Source organism: Mus caroli, unplaced genomic scaffold (assembly GCF_978045245.1).
Source record: "Mus caroli unplaced genomic scaffold, Mus_caroli_1 scaffold_5, whole genome shotgun sequence".
NCBI classification, from domain to species: Eukaryota; Metazoa; Chordata; class Mammalia; order Rodentia; family Muridae; genus Mus; species Mus caroli.
Window position 1 is genome coordinate 135,804,569 of NW_028227260.1, and position 22,505 is coordinate 135,827,073.

General features: G+C 35.1%; 1 protein-coding gene across 5 annotated transcripts in view; it reads left to right on the forward strand.

Moving 5' to 3' along the window:
• Positions 1 to 22,505, forward strand: part of Klhl13 (kelch like family member 13) — a 160,216-nt gene that overhangs the window by 78,732 nt on the left and 58,979 nt on the right. Inside the window, exons 1-2 of one of the 5 annotated variants that reach the window (XM_085838237.1) lie at positions 5,724 to 5,781; positions 6,277 to 6,389. The exons of 3 other annotated variants lie outside the window; for them this stretch is intronic. In XM_085838237.1, the coding sequence (XP_085694363.1) occupies positions 6,292 to 6,389 (98 nt within the window). In that variant the 5' untranslated portion in view covers positions 5,724 to 5,781; positions 6,277 to 6,291. Of the gene's footprint in view, positions 1 to 5,344; positions 5,782 to 6,276; positions 6,390 to 22,505 lie in introns of those variants that run through there. One more of the 5 variants, XM_085838238.1, reaches the window with a different exon arrangement.

A 22,505-nucleotide genomic window follows, 5' to 3' on the forward strand; every position in this document is an offset into this window, starting at 1 on the left:
TTAGCAATACTATTTCAAACACCTACTTCAGTAGGATATTCTGATTGAGTCAATCATGAGCTTGCATATTTTCCATTCAATTCACACAACTTAATATGCACTGAGTGCCTCCCAATATGACAGAAATGATGTTGAAGTAGGAAGTTATACAAATTAAAGTATTCTTGAAGGATGGACAGTAATTTTAGGTGAGCATCTGATGTAACATGTTTGTGGTACAAGGTTTACTAACATGATGACATCTTTCTTGGGCACCAAGTAAATTATCTCTCTTAGATGATGACAAACTGTCTCTTTATATTGCTGTTTATAATTAATTTTAAAATTATAGTATAAAAAATCTTTATTTAAATAGCATATATTAAAATCATTAATTTCTGCTACTACATCCCTAGTAAATACAGGCACTCTAGTTGCCTACTTCTAGTTAACATACTTCTAAACAGATGGGATACTGAAGGGTAGAAAACAAGAAAATATGTAACTAATATAGATATTACCAGAAGATAGACAGTAGGGATGGCAAGAACTCTTACCATTCAACATTTATCTTTTCTTTAGCTTTAACAGGACAATTGATATAGTAAGTATAGTCAGAATCTGCAGGTCCTTTGGTTCCTCAACAACTGGACTTTTTCTTTCTTTTTTTTTATTAGATATTTTCTTTATATACATTTCAAATGCTATCCCGAAAGTTTCCTATACGCTCCCTCTACCCTGTGCCCCTACCCACCCACTCCCACTTCTTGGCCCTGGCATTCCTCTGTACTGGGGCATATAAAGTTTGCAATACCAAGGGGCCTCTCCTCCCAGTGATGGCCAACTAGGCCATCTTCTGCTACATATGCAGCTAGAGACACGAGCTCTGGGGATACTGGTTAGTTCATATTGTTGTTCCATCTATAGGGTTGCAGACCCCTTCAGCTCCTTGGGTGCTTTCTCTAGCTTCTCCATTGGGGGCCCTGAGTTCCATCTTATAGATGACTGTGAGCATCCACTTCTGTATTTGCCAGGCACTGGCTTAACCTCATACGAGACAGCTATACCAGGGTCTCTTCAGGAAAATCTTGCTGGCATATGCAATAGTGTCTGGGTTTGGTGGCTGATTATGGGATGGATCCCCAGGTGGGGTAGTCTCTGGATAACAAATGGACTTTTGTTCATTGCTTAATATCGTCCCTGGGCATCTTCATCCACCCACTACTACTCCTGACTTAGCCCCATAGCCTTTGTAGGCTCTACCAATAAATTAGTAAGACTGTGTAGGTGGCAATCAAGTAAGACTTCCAACTATAAATGTTTAACCAACTATAAATGTTTGACGTAAAAATCAGAAGTTCTTTCTGTTCCCATTCCAGTCATTACCTCCCTTGCTATTCCTTAAACAATTTCATCCTTTGATTCCTTATATCACAAGCTCTGCTTTTTCAGTACACCAGCTCTTTACATTGCTGTTCTACCACTGCATAACTAATTATTCTTAGCCATTGGGGCTGTTCAAGAGTTCTGTCCTTTGTATTACTTATGCTACAATTGAGTAAGGGATTTCAATTTCTGCACTTGCATATGAACATAAGATAATGGTATTCTGTCATGAGGAGTCTTAGCTATAATTGCATATGTCTCCATAGATCTGTTGTGGGACCATATATATCTGTGTAGTTCTATTAGGAAATTTTCAAAATAGAATTATCCAATATGGTATTCTGTGGAAACTTTTGAGATTGATTGTAACAAGGCTATGTATATGAGTATCTATGAAGAAAATTGTTGTATATTTTGTATTCAAGTTCATAGAAACATATTAAGGAGACAGACAAGATTATAATCTTACTGTATATGAAAGATATACATACATGTACATGTGAAGAGTATTTCCCAAAAGAATTTTGATGTGCTGTTCACTTTTGTTGTTGTTATTGTTGTTGTTGTTGCATATTTGGTAAAAATTATAAGTCCTGGTTGTCATGTATATAGTTTATTAATTGGTAGAACATAACATAAATGAGTATGCAGCTTGTATGATCTGTAACAATCTTGTCAGGACAATATTATTGTAGATTGGTCTGAAGAGATAGTGTCAAGATTGCTAATTACAAGATAAATAGATTCTCAGAATACTACAGGCTGTACCAGCCAGTCAGATAATTCACTTCTACAAGTTATTTGATAACTACTGAGAAAAAAAGAGTCAAGAAAAATAGCTTTATTGGCTCGATTTTCCCTATACTAACACTGCCTTAAGTTGTACTTACATTATTTTCCACCTGGCCATTCTATACATTGTACCATTAAAATTTCAGGTGTAGTTCTGTAGTGTACGTTTTCATTTGGGTGATTCTGTCCCATTTCTGTGTTTCAGTGGACGTCCAATAGAAGGATGAAATGTCTCTTAGTTGTCCTTGTTTCTTTAGAAAATGCTAAGATAATTAGCAGGATGTGGTTTACTTCAGATAGAAGTATACATCTAATGGATAGTCTGAATGAAAAACTTTAGGAATGCTATAGAAGTAATTCTGGACTAGGAAATTGAAAACCATCTTTTAGCTAGTCATCACCATGACAGAAGACAAATTAACTTCTCCAAGTTCAGAATTTTAATCTCTACAAATGAGAATACTGAAAAATATGTTTTGTAGGGAATCTATCAGTTCTAAAATCTTTGCCTACTTTGGAAGCCATAGGGTTCTGTGGTGTAGGAGCTGTCCAAAAATGATCTTTCTTTCTATGGCCTCGACTAAGAACCATCATTGTCTTCTGGCTATTTTATCTCTGAGATGCATATTGCACAGGTAGTTAAGACATTAATATTTATAAAATACTTAGAATATCCTTCTGTCTTCTGTGGTGCTATATGATAGCCTCCAAGTATTCTGTAAATGAAATCAGTGCTCCTTGTGCTATGCTTATGGGACAGTATCAAAGTAATGTCTCACTGAGTAAAATTATATTTTAAATGTATAATTAATCATTTTATATAGATGCAAATGTTTTGGGTTCTGGGATTGATGGTAGTTATCATTACATTCAATATTTGCTATTAGGTTCTCTGGTAAGAGAATGACATCTGGTTAATTTTGATACTGCTAGTTTTTAATGTGGCAATTTTACCTGTGTAGAGTTTATTTCTAAACAATGTATGAGGAATGCTATTGTTAAGCAAATTTAAATTGATGACAATTCATGGACCATATTTCTACTTAAAGTAATTAATTTTATGCCCTTGGCATAATGATTATTTGAAGGTGACAGATAATTACAAAGCATATAGCAGTTTATTAAGCCCCAAACCTAGACTTGAATATAAATAATGATTAAAATTGAGTCTAATAGTATTTGCATTTTATGTCTTTAAGGATGCTAAAAATGGGATGTAAGGAAGAAGTTTCTGTTTCTTCCCACTTTGAGCAATTATTAAAATCATTTTACTTAACCCTAAGTCTCTCAGAAATCTAGACTGAAAATGACAAATGAAAATGACTCTGATTAGTTTCTTTGGTTCTTAATGATAGTAGACATACATTTGGTTGGTTGGTTGGTTGTTGTTTGCTTCAGTCAGTTATTAACAGACGAATGATACCTAAAGGGTATTTGTAAGACAAAGGACCATCAATTATATACTTTAGAAAGTTGTAAAGCTCTCACCCTGTTTTCTGTTCAGCAATTTTGAGGTGTCTCTCTGGATAGATAGCCACTAGAAACACTGTGTTTGTTACTGTGGTTTGGTTCAAGTCTGGGTTCTGACAAGGTGAAGCCACATTTACAATCACTGCTTTGTAGAATTGCCGTAAGTCTAAAAGCCTAGACCTCTTCTTCCTACAATATACTTTTCTTGCTGCAAACAGCTAACATATTGTTATTTTATGTTTAATATTTTCAAATTTCTGCATGTGCTTTAGACATTGAAATTTAATTAGAAACTCACTTTGGAATGAGGCATCGCAAGATGGATGTATAAATACATGTGTGTCTCTGTACATGCTTGTGTGTGTATATGTTTATGCATATATTTTTCCTTTGGGTTTCAAACAGCTCACTGTTTCTGAGGTCTTTCCTAGACAACATAAAATCCCCCCAATATGAAATCGTACCTATGGTGTATTTGTAGTTTATTGTTAATCAAGTATGTTTTCACTGCTAAGATATTGATAAATATTCTTTTCTTTGATCCATTTAAAGATTTCTCTGATATAGTTTTGGCTTGAGTATTAAAAGGAGTTGGATATTTTTTTGGCCTTTGCTTTTCTCGAGAAGTAGTTAATGTATGATAGAATAAAAATTACGTGTGAGGTAATGGTGGGTAATGCTAGTTTAATATTTATAAGGTTTATGGATTACTGATAAGTGCTTCAAAATAAACATTGTTTTTCCAGACATGAACGTGCATGTAAATACCACTCCTACATCTCTATTTATATCTCATAAGAAGTGGCTTTTTGCTTTGATAATGAACTAAATTTGAAAAAGAAGTTGTGATAATCACAGTTGATTTCATGCTTTGTTTCTGGTGTATTAAGTGATGTGGTTTTGGGATTTTTGAAAGTTATTTCTTATTAAAGAAACATTCATCTGTAGGATTTTTTTAATACAAAAAATCTTTTTTAAGGGACCAAATCTTTTTAGAAAACAAGATAATTTGAAAAGACTATTTGGCTGGAGGTAAAAGGTTATTTTCTAGATATGAATATAAGAATAAGTATGAGCTCTTTATTGTGGCAGTTATCGTCTTTAAAAGGTAGTGACTTTTCTGTTATTGGTGGTCTGCATTTATTGATGGAGACAAGATAATTTTGTTTTTACTAGAATAGAGAGGTGTTAGGAAGGTAGGTTTTTATTTTTTAGCAGCAACTTGCCCATTTAAGAAGTAGTATTTTTCAGCTTGTAAAGAAAGAGTTGTGAATAGTATTAATTTAGTTTGACCTAATTTTACTTTCAAAGTTGCATAGAAAATTTCTGAATTTGTTTTGCTGCTTTAAACAAAAGTGTAAAACACCCAATCACTTTGGGATTATTTACAACACTATTTTCAGGCAGTATTTTAAAACAATGTAGATGAACCCTTTATTTGACATTGCTTTCATGGAATACCTCAAGCTGATTTAACCGCAGCTTCAATTTTTGGAACCTCTTTGACAATCGCTAATCCCAAGAGGTTACTGGACCGCTGCTGAGCTGTGGAGTGGTCCCTGCTGGACACCTGCTTGGCTAGCAGTGTCGGTCTTTCCTCTAGACAATTTGTGAGCTGTTTGGGGGGCGGGGGAGGAGTAAGGGGGTGAACGGGAGGAGAAAAGGGGAAGAAGGGGAGGGCAGTATTGAATTAGATTGTTGATAGCGTCCCTCTGAGGACTGCTATTAAGAGCACGCTATTCTGTACTTCTCTGCTGCAGAAGACAGAGAGATATTCGTGTTGCCACAGCATGTTGTAAATGTACGAGGTTTTGCTCATCCCGGCTTGGAAATAAAAATAGGGGAAGGAGTGCAACTTGAATCAGAAGCTACTAGAGGAGCGCGCAGAGTTCTGCAGCAGTTTATATTTGCTCTGACATTTTGCTTTCTTCTAACTGGAAAACAGAGGACCTGGCATTTTTTAAATGGGCTTTTCTCATAATGGCATTCTTGTATTGTGTGGCCAGAGCTTTCACAGGAGGAAAGCAGGCTGCTGAATTTAGTCACTGATCTCTATTAGCTGTGGCCTAAGGCTATGCTGAGGTTTATATCCCATTTGTACTGTTGCAGCTCAAAAGAAGAATGTTCAGAGGATGACAAATGTATTCTGAGTAGGTATGTTGTTTCATTTTTATATGAAACCCATCTATTTTTTTCTGCTACTATTGGTTAGAAAACAGGTTAATAGGTGTAGAACATAGTACAATGCTGCAGTATCCCTGTTAAGGTAAAACAATGGTATTGCAAGCTTTAAAAAAAAAACGCACCCTAGCTGCTTTTATTAAGTAAAGCTGCATTGTGTACAATGCATAGTACAGTGTACACACACACACACACACACACACACACACACACACACTGCAGTCAACACTTTCCTAACGAGGTGGCACTATTGTTGAGTTGGAAGGATAGAATCATCTTATTGCTTTAGGGGACAGGGCGATTTAAAGGAGGTACCTTGCATTCCTATTGTACAGATTGGAAGCATCGTTTTTTTAGGGCACTGGCAGAATCTTTTGCTTGTTCTCCGCGGCTGCTGTGTCAGTACACTGTGGAATGGAAGTGTTAGTTGGTAGTCTGTTATGGAAACGCTGTTTACTGTTATTGTAGTACCGTGGTGACAACATGCCATTGAAATGGAAAACGAGCTCTCCTGCTATCTGGAAATTCCCAGTTCCTGTGCTTAAAACATCCAGGTCAACTCCACTTTCTCCAGCATACATGTAAGTGAGAGAAAATAGGATATTAAAGTGGGGTTTCATTCATGAATCTGCAGTGTGGCAAACTGTGGGAGGGGGATCTCAAATAGCAACATCCCCCGACTGACAAGATTGAGAAACAAACAAACAGCCAGCCAAACAAACAAAAACCCTCAAGCTTGCTTACATTTAGAGATACTGGCATGCCCAAGTTAACATTGGTTTTGTTTTCCTAGAGTTTATTTCAGCTTAAAGTGTTGAATGCAAATCTAGTCATTACTATGAAGATATAGCCAAAGGATTTTATAAGGAAACTTTAACATTTAACATGAGCTTCTTGGAATTTTTATGTATCTGAAACAGTGATTTCTTTTGTGTATTAGCTTAAAATCTGCTGATTCTTGATGTTTATGATATGCTAAATATGGGGATGTTTTATATATTTTTTGCATGAATTTGAAACATTCATAGTTCATCAAACGAGTCAAGACCTTTACACTCTAGTTCTGTATAAATGTTAATGAATGAATGATATGTCTTTCTTAGTGTTCATTCAAGTTGTGAAGTACAAGTTCAAATTTAGGTGGCATGTTACTTCTCTGGGCAGTTACTTATATATTCAGAGGTGGAAAAGAATATTTTAACAAACAGCTGTTTAGAAATGTGTTTTTAAGTAAAGAGCTATAGAAATACATTGGGCAACCTGTTTGGAATTTTTTTAAAAAATATATTTTAAATATATAAAATAATAGCATTAAAAACAAAATCTCGGAGCTATGCTGAAATGTTCTTTTGAGGTATTGTTCTAAATCTTCCTCTGGAGGAAGAATGAGTGCAGGAAAGCTGAACCTTTTAAGAAAACGACATTAGGACAAGGAAATCTTTTGAGTATTAAAGGTTCTTGAACTCTGAATATTCGCTTGAAATTATTTTTAGTGGACAGTCATAATGTGGAAATTGTTTTTGCTTTAAGTGATATATGTATTTAGGAGTCCATTGTGTGTTGTCATTTTTAAATTTAGTTGTATATGATATACAATAGTCAGGTCTTTTGAAAGGTACTCAGTTGTTTTTACTGTAATTGAAGTGATTCCCTGGAAAGCGTTGAAAAATGAGCATATTTCAGAGTCATTTTGAGATCATATTTCATGATGGTCCTTGTGTTCTGGGTTATTTTATCTAAATGGCTAGTGGAATCTTTTTTTTTCTAAAGTGAAATAATTTAGTTGATGTTTGTGAAAATACAACAGCTATGTTTGGGTTGCAGATGCTGTATTTAGGAAAACACAAATTAATGGGAGGCACCAATTAGTGGAACTCCTTTCAGTTATTTGAGAAAAACAGGATAGCTTCCCAACTTTATGAATCTTGGCTAATGAGGAATGGTGAAATATATACAAAAAGCAACTTAACTATAAACAAAACAAAACCCTGAAAAGATCACTTGGTTACCATGAATATTAGTAGTTAATGTTTATGATATTTTTACTATGTTTCTCTGTTCAGATGATCCAACTTATACTCCCTTTTGAGGTTCCTTTGCCCTTTTTAGAGATGTTTAAATATATGCCCATATTTTAATAATTCTTTTTTTTTGATTCTTACTAGCCACAATCTCAGATACAAGGTAATACAACATTTTTAATAAATGACTTTTCTTCCCTCAAATTCATCTGTTTAGAAGGCAAAAGCTAGAAAATACTGTGCTCTTACAATGGTGAATACTATTTACTGGTAATATGCATAGGTAGGATGGAAAGATGTTTGAAGAGCTAAAGGTTAGGCTAGACTATTTTGACTGGCACCAGGCAATATTATTAAATTGGTCCCAGTGTGTTTTCTTTATAAACATATTACTACGAAACATTAAATGAATATACATGGAAATAAAACAAAAATGTTTGCTATGGAGAAAGCTCACTTGGGGAGTATGTAAGTTGATTACCTTTTACCTTTTAGATCACAATGCATTGAGTCATTTGACCAACAATCATAAAGCATGCTGCATAATCAGTGCTTTACACTCTACTTGCTCTATTTAAGATAAACATAAAATTCAAGTCTCAGATGATCAAAACTAAGTTAGATTACCAGGTTAGGTACCAATATTTGGCCTTAGAGTTGTTTGGCTTCTCTGCCAAAATCTTGGGGTTTGTTGCTGTTGCTCTTTAAACTCTTTACATTGCAATGGAATAATTAAATTCTGACTCCTTGGTATACTGTGATCTGTTGGACATTGATCTCTAATCATGTCTTAGAATTTCAAGTCATATTTTGAATAATCTAGAATCACTCACAGTTTAGGTACAATCTTCTTGTTCGTGTGCCTGTGTAACACAAAGAATGCTTTATAGTGTTTTATGATTATGTACTGCAATTTGTCAAATGCACATTACATGACTGTGATTGGAGGCAAGTATTTTCTCAAAGACTGAACTGCCAAAACAAGTTTTCCTTAGTTATAGCACAACTGTACTATAGGAATTCAGCATGTACAACAAAATATAAAGGGTCTTACATTAACTTTCTAAGCCCAGTGTCAGTGCTGTTTGGCTCGAGCTTTGCTTTGATGCTCTAGACAGGTCAGGGATGCTATGCTAACATCTGCTACAGTACAGAACATTGAATTCATTTTCAACATCAAACAAATATATTGTGTTTGTTCCTTTGGGATTTATAGTTCGAGTTTGTTTTTTTCTTTTTGGATAGTTGAAATGTCTCAATATTTTCAAGAGTTGTGACAATAGTGACTATGGCACCTTTAAGGAAAACTGTTTTATGTAGCATACATTTCAATTATGATGTAATGCATTAGGGGAGATAGAAGAATTAGGGTAATTTTTGGCCCTGTTCATCCAGTTTCAGATTTGAACACGTGCTGAGTGGTATGCCATCCATCTGAATTTCGGAAGGGATTCTCTTAATAGAAACAGAGTCCTTGGTGACATGTTTGTGCTACCGTCTGTTCAACACTAGGTTGAAGTTCAGCCTTAGCCTCAGGGAGGTTTTCCTGGTCAGTGAAAACTGCATTAGTAGAGACTCTGCTCTTGACAGGTGGAAACCATATAAATTCCCCTGTCATTTGGCTTAAATTAATAAAGCTGAAAGGGCAACCGCATTGAAGTGCTTTGCCAGTGTTTTGGTATTTGTTGTTTTAAAACAGCAAATGGCTCATTCAGACCAATGTTATAGGATTAATGCATTGTTAGATTCTGAACGCACACTGGAACAGTATTAGTACTAGAGACATTTTCTTCTTTTCTTCACAAACGCAAAGTTTTATCAGTAATAGAAGTATGGAAAAAAGGTGGAAAATAATTAGGTTAAGAATTGTGTGATGCATCATAACAGTGAATTTTAGCAAGATGGGCTAAGAGATGACTGATATTAGTGAACTAATTTGAACCAGAATGAGCCTCATCCTCCTTTAGCCCCTATGATTGTAATTAGTTAGCTTTCTGTCTAAAATTTGTTGTATATGTAAACTATATTTTATAGCTAATGCCAATAGTGTCTTATTTCAGAGCAATTTTTTAATCAATAAAATTCAGTCCTTAGATTTCCACAGAAAAACATTTTGCATGCTATGTTAATTTTCCCCATTTCTGGAAGATTCAAAATACAGCTATAAAACAAAATGCATATTTTTATCCTTTTTGATATTTTCTTTCCCTTCGTTTCCCTAAGAATATCCTTTACTAATTCATTGTGCAAATCAAAACTTGTAGTTTGAAAAATCTCTCTTAACTACTGCAATATTTCAGTAGTCTCAAATTTAGAAAGACTAATCTCTTCTACTTTTAGTACATAAACTTTAATTTTGTGTCTGTTTGATTTGTCTTTGCTACATAAAAAAATTATGTCAATTAATCATATAGCTAATGCATTAGACTAATTTGTGTTGCTCTGTCACTTTTGTGGCATGGTGGTTAGGAATTTGCATTGTCTTGGCTTATAGAAGGGTTACCTTATCATTTATTAATAGAAAATCACAGTGACCTTTGAGGTGATTCTGAGAGCTCATATACTTCCTTTAATTAGTGCAAGGACCCCTTCTGTGATACTTTTCAAGGATTCCAATCCATGACCTCCTTGAACACTGTCAGGAAAAGAGAATTGACTACCTCCCCAGAATAGCACCCTTCTTCATTTATGGACAGGTTTTTGTACTGTGCAAAATCAGTTCCTCCTCTTTTATTTCCAAATAGAGTCTCATGGAGCTAGTATATTTAAAAGTATTTCTTGAATAGAGCCAAGCTTGGAAACTGTCCTGTGTGTCATGGTTCCCAGACACTTCATTCTTAAGTTGTTTTCACTCAGTACTTCTATGCAATGTATGTGGTCCCATTAGGGGAAGACAGCCTTTCATTTTTGCAAACTTTTCTTGTTAGAGACTTATGACTAGACTGTACCTTCTCTTCATCAACATTTATTCTTTTAGCTATTTAAGATACTTTAGTTGGGCATGTTCAAGTTAAGTTAAAATTTTCTGGTCAATCCCATTGTGTATTTTTAAAAACCATTTAATAATTCTACACACAATCCATGTATAAAACAACAGCTAGTGTTTCTTTTACTTTCAGATAGTTCAAAGAATTTTACTTGCCAATCATTTATCTTGCTTCATTCTTTTTATCCTTAATGAGATGCTGCTACCCAGAATCCCTCCCTGCAAAGCAACTGCCCATAGTGGGCAAGAAGTAGAATTGCAAATCTTGATATTGTCTTGAGAAATCCACAGTTACTAGGGATTCCTCCCATTCAGCTTGGCAGAATGTGCAGGCCAGATGTGTGTAGATCCAAATTTGAGAGGAAAGAGTGAGAGAGCAATGTCTGTGTAAATAACTTTATTGCAGTTAAAGAGTTAAGCAAGAAGTACTGCAGAAGATATTTTACATTGAAATAGCACTCGCAGTGTATTCCTGTGTGTTTCTTCAAGTCTATACCCAAGAAAACAGATACGTGCATGCTAGGTCTTCACAGTGCATGCTACTTTCTCAGACATCTTGTAAGTTGAAAATATCACAGGAAAAAAAAAAACAAACAATGAATTCACCACACCTAACTTACTCCTTATCCCTGACTACCATCACAGCATACTGAAAGGTGGCTGTTTATGTTTATCATCAGAATGTGTGACTGTGACCTAGAGTGCTCAACTCTAGAAACATCACAAGACACAGTCTTGTGATAATATAAGAAAAGGTTTGCTTCTGAATGCATATTTTACAGCAAATAAAAAAAAGTAAGTGTGTGTGTGTGTGTGTGTGTGTGTGTGTCACTATTGTAAATCAGGAACTGCCATATTCTAAATCAGTAACATTCAGCAGTTGCTCGATATTGCATGCCAAGTGTAATGGCTGAGTGTTAGGCAAATGCAGTCCTTAAAGTCAGTCAGTAACTATTCTCCATCTTCCATTCTGTTTTTAGTCCTGTTTTCCTTCTATGAAAATTCTAAAGCAAGATAGGCATTAAACACTTTCAATTTTGATAACTGATTAAAAGACAATGAAAGCATTACAGAAGAAAAATGGATCTTAAGCCTAATTAGGCACAAATTGGAGATAGGTACCAGATTTTAAAACGTATGCTTCCTAGTATTCAAAATAATTTATGCTTAAACCTGATGGTAACTCTCTAAACAACAAAATGGAGGGCCACTCTTATGTTAGACAGGAAATAACTTATTGGTCAGATGCTTTTTATCACATAATGGTACTTACCTAGCTTTCCAAGCAGCAATCGTTCCCTCTAAACTATTTGATGGAATTCTGGGTTAAAGTGACATAATATCATTTTCAATTACAATAAAATGTTTTTACTGACATAACTAACTCTGATAAAGGGATCTGTTGTTTTTACTCAGCTGTTCACATTTACGGCTTGCTAAAGTGAGAGCATGCACATCTTGTTTCAGAGCACATCTTAAAATGGGGTTCAGTGGAGAAGTGAAATCAAATCCTGCAATAAGAAAATTAAAAGAGCTTAAAAGTTTACCATGCATTGCATACTCTAAATTTCATATGAGAATGTATCCTATTTTTTAATGTCCTCGTTTAGCATGGTTAATATTATTTACTGAGTGCTACTATGAAACTGTTAAGCACCTTCTATGAAACTACATACATAAATATACTCTCCCATTCTTACATTCGCAGACACAGAGTTTCAGGTAAATTAATTAGCTTGTTCAGTATGATAAGTGATGCCATAATTTAAAGCCAGGGTTACCTGATTTCAAAGCCTTTGCTACCTCTAATACCTTTTTCATTTGTGTAGATGTTTGTGTCTTCTAAGTTAAGTTTAATGTCGTGTGTGGTGCTTGGTATGGGACCCCAGCTTTGTGGATGCTAGGCAAGGTCTATATCACTGAACTATACACCCCCCAAAAAGTACTTTTGCTACTTTTTATTTCATATTTTAATTAGAGACAGGCAGCTTGATAGCTGAGGTTTTTGTTATTTTGTTTTATTTTTTTATAGTGAGTAGTGGTATAGAAAAAGAGACTCATCTGCGTATTGTCAGCTGGAAAAGTTGTTCAGAAATATTGGGTTAACTTTGTTCACTTGCTGTTCTGATCTATTGTCTCCTGATATGTGTATAATTTCTTTTCTGAAATAATTTTTGTGTGGATTTTGTTGTTTTTGAGACAGGGTCTCACAATGTGGCCCTGGTTAGCCTGTAACTTGCTATGTAGAACAGACTAGTCTGGAACTCACAGAATTCTGCCTCCCAGGCATGTACCACCACACTTGGCCTGTGGAATTCTTAATGCAGTATTCTACTTTGGTTCCCTGTGGAAACTGGATACCATGGACAGTGTTATACCTGGTATGTTCTTTTTAGCACTGTCAAGGACACCTTTCTAGTCAGTTTATTTAATATTTTCTTGAGGACAATAATACCCTATATACTTGCACTCAATACAAATTTAAATGCCCCATTTCTTAGCTTTCTATTATTTTAGTATTGAGTTAATGTGGACTGGTAGCCTAAAGCTTCAAAAATGTATTATTTTACAGTTTAGTTGATCATAAGTTTGATACTGGTCTCAGCGGGCAAAAATTCAAGTTTCAGCAGGGCAGAGGCTCTAGGGGAAATCTGTTTCCTGCTCATTTCCTGTCAGTGACTAAATGAAGTTCTCTGTGAGGGTAGGATTAAGGTCCCCATTGTCTAGCTGGCTATAGCTGAAGGAGAATCTTCGCTTCTGGAGGGTAACTTCATTCCTTGACTTTTGACTCTCTTCCATCTTCAAAGCCAACAAGCTGAATCCTTTTTTTTAATGCTCTCTGACCCACTCTATTTCTTCATATAAGGATTTATGTGACTAGATTCGGCCACCTGAATAATACAAGACATTTTGACATATCAACATCCATAATCTTAGTTACTTTTGCCTTGGACATGTGCACCACATATATTTGCCTTTACCATGCTCACAAGATTCTGGGATGTGAATGTTTATGGGTGTCTGCTCTCATGCATCTAGATCAACAAAGTCGTACACACCTTATATAAGAAATGGAAAAAATCTTTTCCAATGAACCAAAGTGATATTATAAACTTTGAATTCTTACAACTAAGCTATATTAATTTCTGGGTCAATAATTTTCTTCTTGCAAATTGGAGTAATTTAAATGTTAGATAGGCAGCTCTAAAACTCTTGCAACAAAATTTAATGAAAATCTTATTAAAAGTAGAATTGTCCATTGAAAACCTTATTACCTGGGTTTTTGTTGAAAGCATCATTAGAGCACTATAGAAGAACAATTTTGTGTTCCAATTCTCGTAAATAGATATTGACGACATCAATTTTGTAAGGAGACATAATCACATAAAATGATGATAAAATGTGGACTAAATGGCTAGCCATTAAATTTGTATTATTTATTGGATTTCATAAAACAAAGACTATGGGAACAAGATTTCCACACCTTAAGTCTCTTTGAAAATTAAGTAAGAACTAATGCTATCTTTTGGATGAAATAATGAAACCCATTTTCTTAATAAACATAAACACACAAAATTATTCCATTGTTATTAGTGCTGTTTGGAAATTACTCAGGTAAGTGCATGGTGCAAGTTGGTTGATACAACTGCATCATATTTCATTGAAAACCTAAATTGTTTCATATTTCTTTCTGCCCTCTCAAAGCAATTGTTTGCTCAAAGAATGAGAAGATTCTCACACATCTCTGCAAAGTCAAATAGACACAGGTTTCTGAGAACCTTTTAAGCAAGCTTCACATGCTTCAGTTAGAAACACACACATACTGTGGGTTAAGAATCAATAAAATTCAATGCAATTAAAATTTTAATGTATTTTAGAATTATCATGCCATGGCATGTAATTATGTGATTGATAACCTTTCTTATGCCCTTCCGTGCAAGGTTTCTGGTAGGAAAATGAGAGTGTATTGGAATTCGAGTGTTCCTTAATTACCAATTATTCAGTAAAGTCATAGCAGCAGGTGAGTACTGTTTGTGTTTCTACTACTGAGTTTTAAACCCGATTCTTCAAGTTACTAAGGCCTGAAAAGCACTATTTCTAAACTTGGAGTTCAATTTAGCATAGGTTTGAACTCAGATCTGTTTACCCAGCTCTCTAGACATAGTCTTCTTACTAGTAAGGTACAGAGGCTTGATAGTATTTTGTCTTTCTTTTTATTCAATATACTTATGGTGCATGTATGTACATATATCGTGCTGTGTGTGTAGATTAAAGGACAACTTGCAGGAGTTGGTTCTCTTCTTTTAGCATGGTTTGAATGAGGATGGCCCCCATGGGCTCATAGATTTGAGTGATGAGTTCTTAATTAGTAGAACTGTTTGTGAATGATTAAGGTGAGTGACCTTGGTGAAGGAGCCATATCACTAGAGGTTTCAAAAGCCCATACAAGGCCCTCTTTCTTTTTGCCAACTTCCTTCAGGTCAGGGTGTAAAGCTCCCAGGTACTGCTCCAGTACCATGCCTATTTGTTAGCTGCCATGATGATAATGAACTAACCCACTAAAACTATAAGCATGCCTCCAATGTAGTGTTTTCTTCTTAGAAATTGCCATGGTCATGATGGTTCTTTACAGCAATCAAGCAAAACCTAAGATACCTTCCGACACGTGGATTCCAGGCTTCAAATTCAGGTTGTCAGGACTGAGGGCATGCACCTTTACCTGTGAGCCATCTCACCAGTCACATATTAGCTTTAAAATTTTGAATACTATATTATTAGGTATTACGTTTTTGAAATTGAAACATTAGGAAAATGATAAGTTAGGGTATCAAGCTCAGGCCAGTGTGTGCATGTCATTCTTCGGCCTATGCTCTCCCTTCCTTCCCTTCCTATGTTCCTTTCACATTCATGTTTCTCACTGTAGGTGGTTTTAAAAAAAATCTAAAATGATGTTTAACAACCATTGCAAAGTCAACTAGCTTCACCTTTTCTTTTGTTTCTGGTTTCAAAAGTGTTACAGTTAATGTTAAAGGCCAGTTCATAACAAAGCCTCAACTAGATCGCTCTTCATAGATTAGTTCACTCATTTTCTTTTGTGCTGGGGTGAAATGTGGTCCCAATTAAGTTGCTGTACCTTATTTGAGTGGAAATTCAAGATAATTGAAATAGAAGTTTGGAGAATATATGTATATTTTAAGTTATAAACAGATTATCCAATTCATGATCTTTGAGCACAGCTCCTAACAAGAGTGTGTATGCATAATCATTTCTAAAAGAGTCACAACTGTAAAGACATTTGTGGAATTGTAACCAAAGTTTCATTTTAAGTAGACTGGAGTTCTGGCTCATATTTTCTGTAGGTATGCTGTCAGAGTATTTTAATAGATGCAGCTAGAGCATGCAGCCTTGGAAATGTGTTATACTGTCACATCATTATAAACTTTGGTTTTGTTTCATACAATTAAAATACCAGGTTACCTTTTTTTAGTAGTTAATATTATTTACTTATCAATCTAGCTTTGGATATAGCCAAATATAGAGAAATATCATTTTTAAATTGATGATTATATGTTAAATATGAAGGGATACCCATACGGCTGGAAAAATGACTCATGAATGAAGATCATTTGTACCTCTTCCAGAGGACCTGGGTTAGATGTCCAGTACTTAAATGGTAGCTCACAACCTTCTCTAGCTCCAGTTCAAGGGCTTTTTATACCCTCTTCTGGCCTCTGCACAAGTGGAGCATAGACATACATGTAGTTAAAACACCAGTACATGCTTTTTAAAGGAAGGAAGGAAGGAAGGAAGGAAGGAAGGAAGGAAGGAAGGAAGGAAGGAAGGAAGGAAGGAAAGAAACAAGCCCGTAGGGATCAGGGAACAAATTTCTACTAAATTTGGGTGCTGGTTTACATGAATGATACATGAAATTCACTGGTAGATGATGGTAAGCATCTACTAAATTCTATTTAATTTGATCAGTTAGTAATTGCTTTTCTGACTATGATGACTTAACAAGAAACTACTCTGCCTGATGTTTATATTCTTATTTCTTAAGGTAGTGTCTAGCATATAAGAAATTCCCCATAAATGCTGGATGTATGACCTTAGAGAAAGTTGCTTTTTGGACTATAACCCTGTATAGTTAGTTCCTCTTCACATCATAGTATTGATCATTTTAATTGGAAATAGGCAGTATCACTTCATTTTCTTGTCAGATGTTAAGTTATAGCTTTCTTGTCTAGGAAAGAAACTACCCTAAAATCCAGATTCTGTGCATCATTGCTCATAAATCCAATGGTGCTGAGAAAAAACTGACAGTATTCTCACTAAAAACAATTAGCCAGGGACCAAAATATATTTGGCATATAGTATATGTGTTTGTAATTTGATAAAGAAAATAAAGTTTTAGTCATTTTATGATTTCAAGTACTCTTAACTTTAAAAGATATTTTAGCTATTACATATCTTTTGTCTTAACAGAAAAAAACTTCTTCAGGCAGATTTATAATTTTTAAAATAGTTTATATACACTTAACTAATGTGTTTTATATGTGAGGTCTAGTAAAAAGAGTGTCTGACCACAAGACAAAATGAATCTAAATAATGCTTAAGAGAAAAAAAAATTATGCTCAGAAATCAACCACATTTCCTTATGTTATGAATTTTATACACAGACGAGCTTTATAGTAATTATAGAGGCTTAGCACATAGCACATTGAAATTCCATGATTTTCTTTTTTGAATATTTTCATTCTTAGAAAACTTCATATTATGTACATAATGTATCTTCATCTGAAGAACCCATCACCCCTCACTGACCCCCTCCAATATCCTATGGCCCATTCTCAACACATCTTCCTCTCAACTTCCTGTCTTCTTTTTTTAAATGATAGATATTTTTATAACCCAATTAATACTGTCTATATGCATGTTGGTGTAGGATCCTCCACGGGAATATAGAAAACCTATCTAGTTACACATTCAAAGAAAAGTGACTGTCCCTACTCTAGCAGGTATCAACTGCCAGTAGCTCCTCAACTATGGGGGAAGCCTTTCTAGCCCATCCCCTATCCTGCCTAGATGTTTTTCCTTAGCTTGATCTTAGGAAGGTAACAACAGTGGGTGCAACAAACATGTGATGTACAGATGAAAGCATTTCAAAACACTCTTCCCTATCCCTTGGCTTTCTATCCTCTCTCCTACAATGTTCCCTGAGCCTTGGGTTGAGAGATTGATGGGTGGCCTATAATAAATCTCTGCATTAACAACTGCCTACTGTGATAAAAAGCTTCTCTGACCAAAGTTGAGATCAAGGCAAATCTGTATGATGAGTCTAAACATAAATAAATTAAAAAAAAAATAGTTTGACCCCCGGGCATGGTGGCGCACACCTTTAATCCTAGCACTCGTGAGGCAGAGGCAGGTGGATTTCTGAGTTCGAGGCCAGCCTAGTCTACAAAGTGAGTTCCAGGACAGCCAGGGCTATACAGAGAAACCCTGTCTCGAAAAACCAAAAAAAAACAAAAACCAACCAAACAAACAAAACAAAACAAAACAAAACAAAAACAAACAAACAAACAAAAAAAGTTTGACAATAGTACTGTTTAAAACAACAGTAGTAAGTTGCCTTTAGGATCTATGCTTTCCATAGCCATGAACTTGCCACCAAGTTTATAGTACCAGGCATGAACTCCCTCTTGTGGAATAGATGTCTCAAATCCAATCAAGAGAGCAATTGGTTATCCTATAATAGTCAGGCTACTATGTCACCAGTGGGTACATATGTCCTAGCAGTCGGTATTGTAGTTTGTGCATTCCAGCATTAAGTGGGGCCACTGATATCCCCCTATCCATCCCTCAACCTCAGTAGTACCTTATGGCACTATAAAAGCTAGCCAGCAAGAAAGAAGTTTCCTAGTTAGTTTGAAATTGAATTTTGTATGTCCCATAGCCGAAGTATGCAGTATCTTTAGCAGTAGTCGTTCTACAGGGCAGAAAAGAGGCAATACCCTGTGTTGATTTAGGGGTCCTCTGGTGTCTCTGTAACCAATAATAATTCAAAGGGTTGAAAACTGGCAATGAGATTTTTATTTAACACCTCCCCCCCATGCCACCTGGGAACATTATCTACTCCTGAAGTGTACTTCTGAATATGCCTTTTTAAACATAAATAAATATATAACCATCATTATACATATTTAAAAACCAGTAGGTTTTCAGAATTTGGAGTGATGATTCATTGGCTAGGACACGCTGGCTCCTCGTCCAGAAGATCCAGGTTTAATTAGTAGTACCCGCACTGTGGCCCACAATCATCTCTAATGCCTACTTCTGGCCTCTTCTGGCCATTAGACATGTCTGTGACATACAGATATATAGGGAGACAAAACACTCATGTATATATTTTAAAAATTACTGTTTTCATAAAACTTCTTATCTCTTTCATAGTTAACCCATCTTCTACCACCTCCTTTCTCTCATTTCCCTGAACATGTGATGTGAAAGACCAATCAGAAATACTGGAGATTATAAATTAAGTGAATTACTTCCTAAATATGTTTAAGTAAGATTGTTTTTCCATACTAGTTAACTGAAGGTAGACAAAAGGCATAGCAGTGACTGATAAAAGTAGCCTAAATCAAGACGGCTGCTGATTTATAAGTTTTATATTCTCTAATCAAGAATCTATTGTGAATTAATTGGGGCATTCAAGCTAGTTAAGGCAGGCTAGTCCCAGTTATCTGGGAGCCAAAAATGTAGGGCTGATTTTTTGTTTAGTTTTTAGTACATAACCAAATACCTTTGAACAAGGAGATAGTTTTCTGAGATATAAGATCAGTATCTATGAAAATGCTAAAACAATGCATATGAAATTAGTCATCATAAATACAGTGTATGAGGGTGACAAAAATGTTCTGGTGATGGCAGTTGCCTTTTAGAATCTGAAATATTTCATCCATGGCTCATTTGGATGGATAACAGGATATATATGAGATTCCTGAAATTTGTTCTGATTGGCTAGGTTTCCATCATTAAGGACCATCAAGGCATAAGTAGTCAAATTCACTTTTATGTAGGATATTGCAGACATATGAAAAGATCACATTTTGAAGATTTATAACTGTTACTTTTAAGGAATGGCTCGTGAACATATAGTAAAGGTTGGTAGGTACCATTTTCTAACCAGTGGGCAAACTTGTAACACCTCATTAGCATTCTCGCTTCCCTGATGACTCATTTCTTTCTATGTGCTTCTCACCTACTCTGATTGTCATAAGTTATAATTTGCATGTGAGACACTGTTTAATGTTCTGTATAGAAAGGAAAGAAAGAAGGATTCTGTTCCATTATCTCAAATTAAGGTGATATTTTATTACTACTTTACAGCATGGAGGCAAAACACCGATATACATAAATAATAAAATAATAAACATAAGTTGAATATAACTGGAAAATCTAGGAAGTGGTTGAACTTTTCACTCCCTCCCCCCCCCCCCACCCGACTGGACTAATGCTTCTCCTTTTTCCCAGAAGATTTGTCTCTGTAGTTGCTAATTTGCCTTTGGTTTATGGGATCTGCCTTCTAAATAAATCTTAAATTTGTCTAACTTGAATGTTTGGATACTTAGTAAAGTGGAATTCTAGGCATTTAGAACCCAGTTTGTTCATAGTATGGATATCTTATTAAAATATGCCACTAGAGTTGAACAATCCCCTTTAAAAAAAAGTTTTAAAGCAAGTTTGCTTGATATTGAAGGAGCTGGAGACTATAATCTAATTTCTTTATTGAGGATTGAAAGGAGGGAAGCTAAACTCAATGCTGCAGGTATACTGAGGTTTCTCGATAGCCAGGCCTGATTGATTAATGGCTGGAGGTTAGAACATTCTGCCAAAAGGTTTGTGTGTTACTAGAGGACAGATTCAGTGTCCTCTACTTAACTAATAGTAATTAGAATATTTGCTGTTTCTTTCAACTGATTTCTACATATTGAAGTCCCCCCGGTGTTAGTGTTTCTATTGCTGTGAAGAGATATCCAGACCACAAGAACTCTTTTAACGGAGTTAAATATAACTAGGGATGACTTATAGGTTCAGAGGTTTAGTCTGTTGTCATCATGGCAGGAAGCATGGTGGCATACAGACAGACATGGTTCTGGAGAGGTAGCTGAGAGTTCTACAACCAGATCCATAGACAGCAGGAAGAGAGAGACACTTGGCCTGGCTTGGACATTTGAAACCTCAAAGCTCACCCCAAGGACATAGTTTTTTTTTTTTTTTTTTTTTTTTTTTTCAGCAAGACCATATTACTCCAACATTGCCATAACTTCTAATGCCACTCCACAAGCATTCAAATATATGAGTTTATGGGGGCCATTCTTATCCAAACTACCACAACCTCCATGTGCAATCTGTCATATTTTGTAGATGTCTAAAGGCAAAGGACTCTTTGGATGAGATATTTTCTATATGCCAGGAATGGAATGAACATTCATTAATTCATTTCTTCACTTACTGTTTTATTTCTACTTCCAAATATATAATGGATTCTATTTGTTCTTTATAATCTACAGTTCATCCATCCATCTTTTCTTCCACCTATTCACCCACTACCGACCTATATGCTCTCTGTTTGCTACCAAAATATTATTTAAAAATGTGACATTATTATTATTATTATATAAACCAAGCTTCTTAAATAGAATAAATTTTCATCAAGGTATGTGAAACTTGTAATTTGATTAGTATCAGTGTATTAAATGAGGAGAGCAGAACAGAGTCTTAATATATGGCAGGGTGAAAGCAAAATCATTAATTTTAGAGTTGTTCAAGGACAGGATTGAAATATTCAGTGCAAATGCTTTTTGGTTCGGATAATTAACTTTCATCCTGTTACAGTTATCTAATGGAGTATCATTTGTCATTCCATTTGTCTAGCCCAATTCCCTCATCTGTGTCATAGTGCTATTTTTGTGATCATGATAGTCAGCATTGGAATTCAAAATCTGTTCTTTTAAATGCTGGTAACAGTAATGTAAAATCCTTCCTAAATTTAATCTGAATTATGGCCAAAGAAGTACTACCCCTTCTTCCCATGTTAGTACATAATTTTACCGTTGGTGTTTTTTTTTTTTTTTTTTTTTTTTTTTATGAAAGTAGAGTGATAAAAATGAGTACTTTTATTTTTTAAATATTTACTAATTTTTTAAAAAGATTTATCTTATTTTCTTATTCACATGTTAGTGCCTCTCTCTTTGTGTGTGTGTGTGTGTGTGTGTGTGTGTGTGTGTATGTGTGTGTGTTTTGAACTTCCCCATGTGAATGCTGGGAATCAAGCTCAGATTTTCTGGAAGAGCAGCAAATACTCTTTACTACTAAGCTATCTTTAGTCCTATTTATTATCAGTTTTTGTGATGTGGGGGCAAGGTCTTGATGTGTTGCCCAGGCTACTCTCAAACACATAGGCTCAAGAGGTCCTCCTGTTTCAGCATCCCAACTAGTTAAGGATTCAGACTTGCATCACTAAAAAAATGGTTTTATTTTTAATTTTGTAAATGGCATGTTAGTAATCACACATATTCATAAGATCCACTGTGATATCTCTATACACACATATAATGTATAAAAATCAGAACAATGAAATTGGTATATCTATCTAACCCTAGACATTTGATATTTTTTGTTTAGAG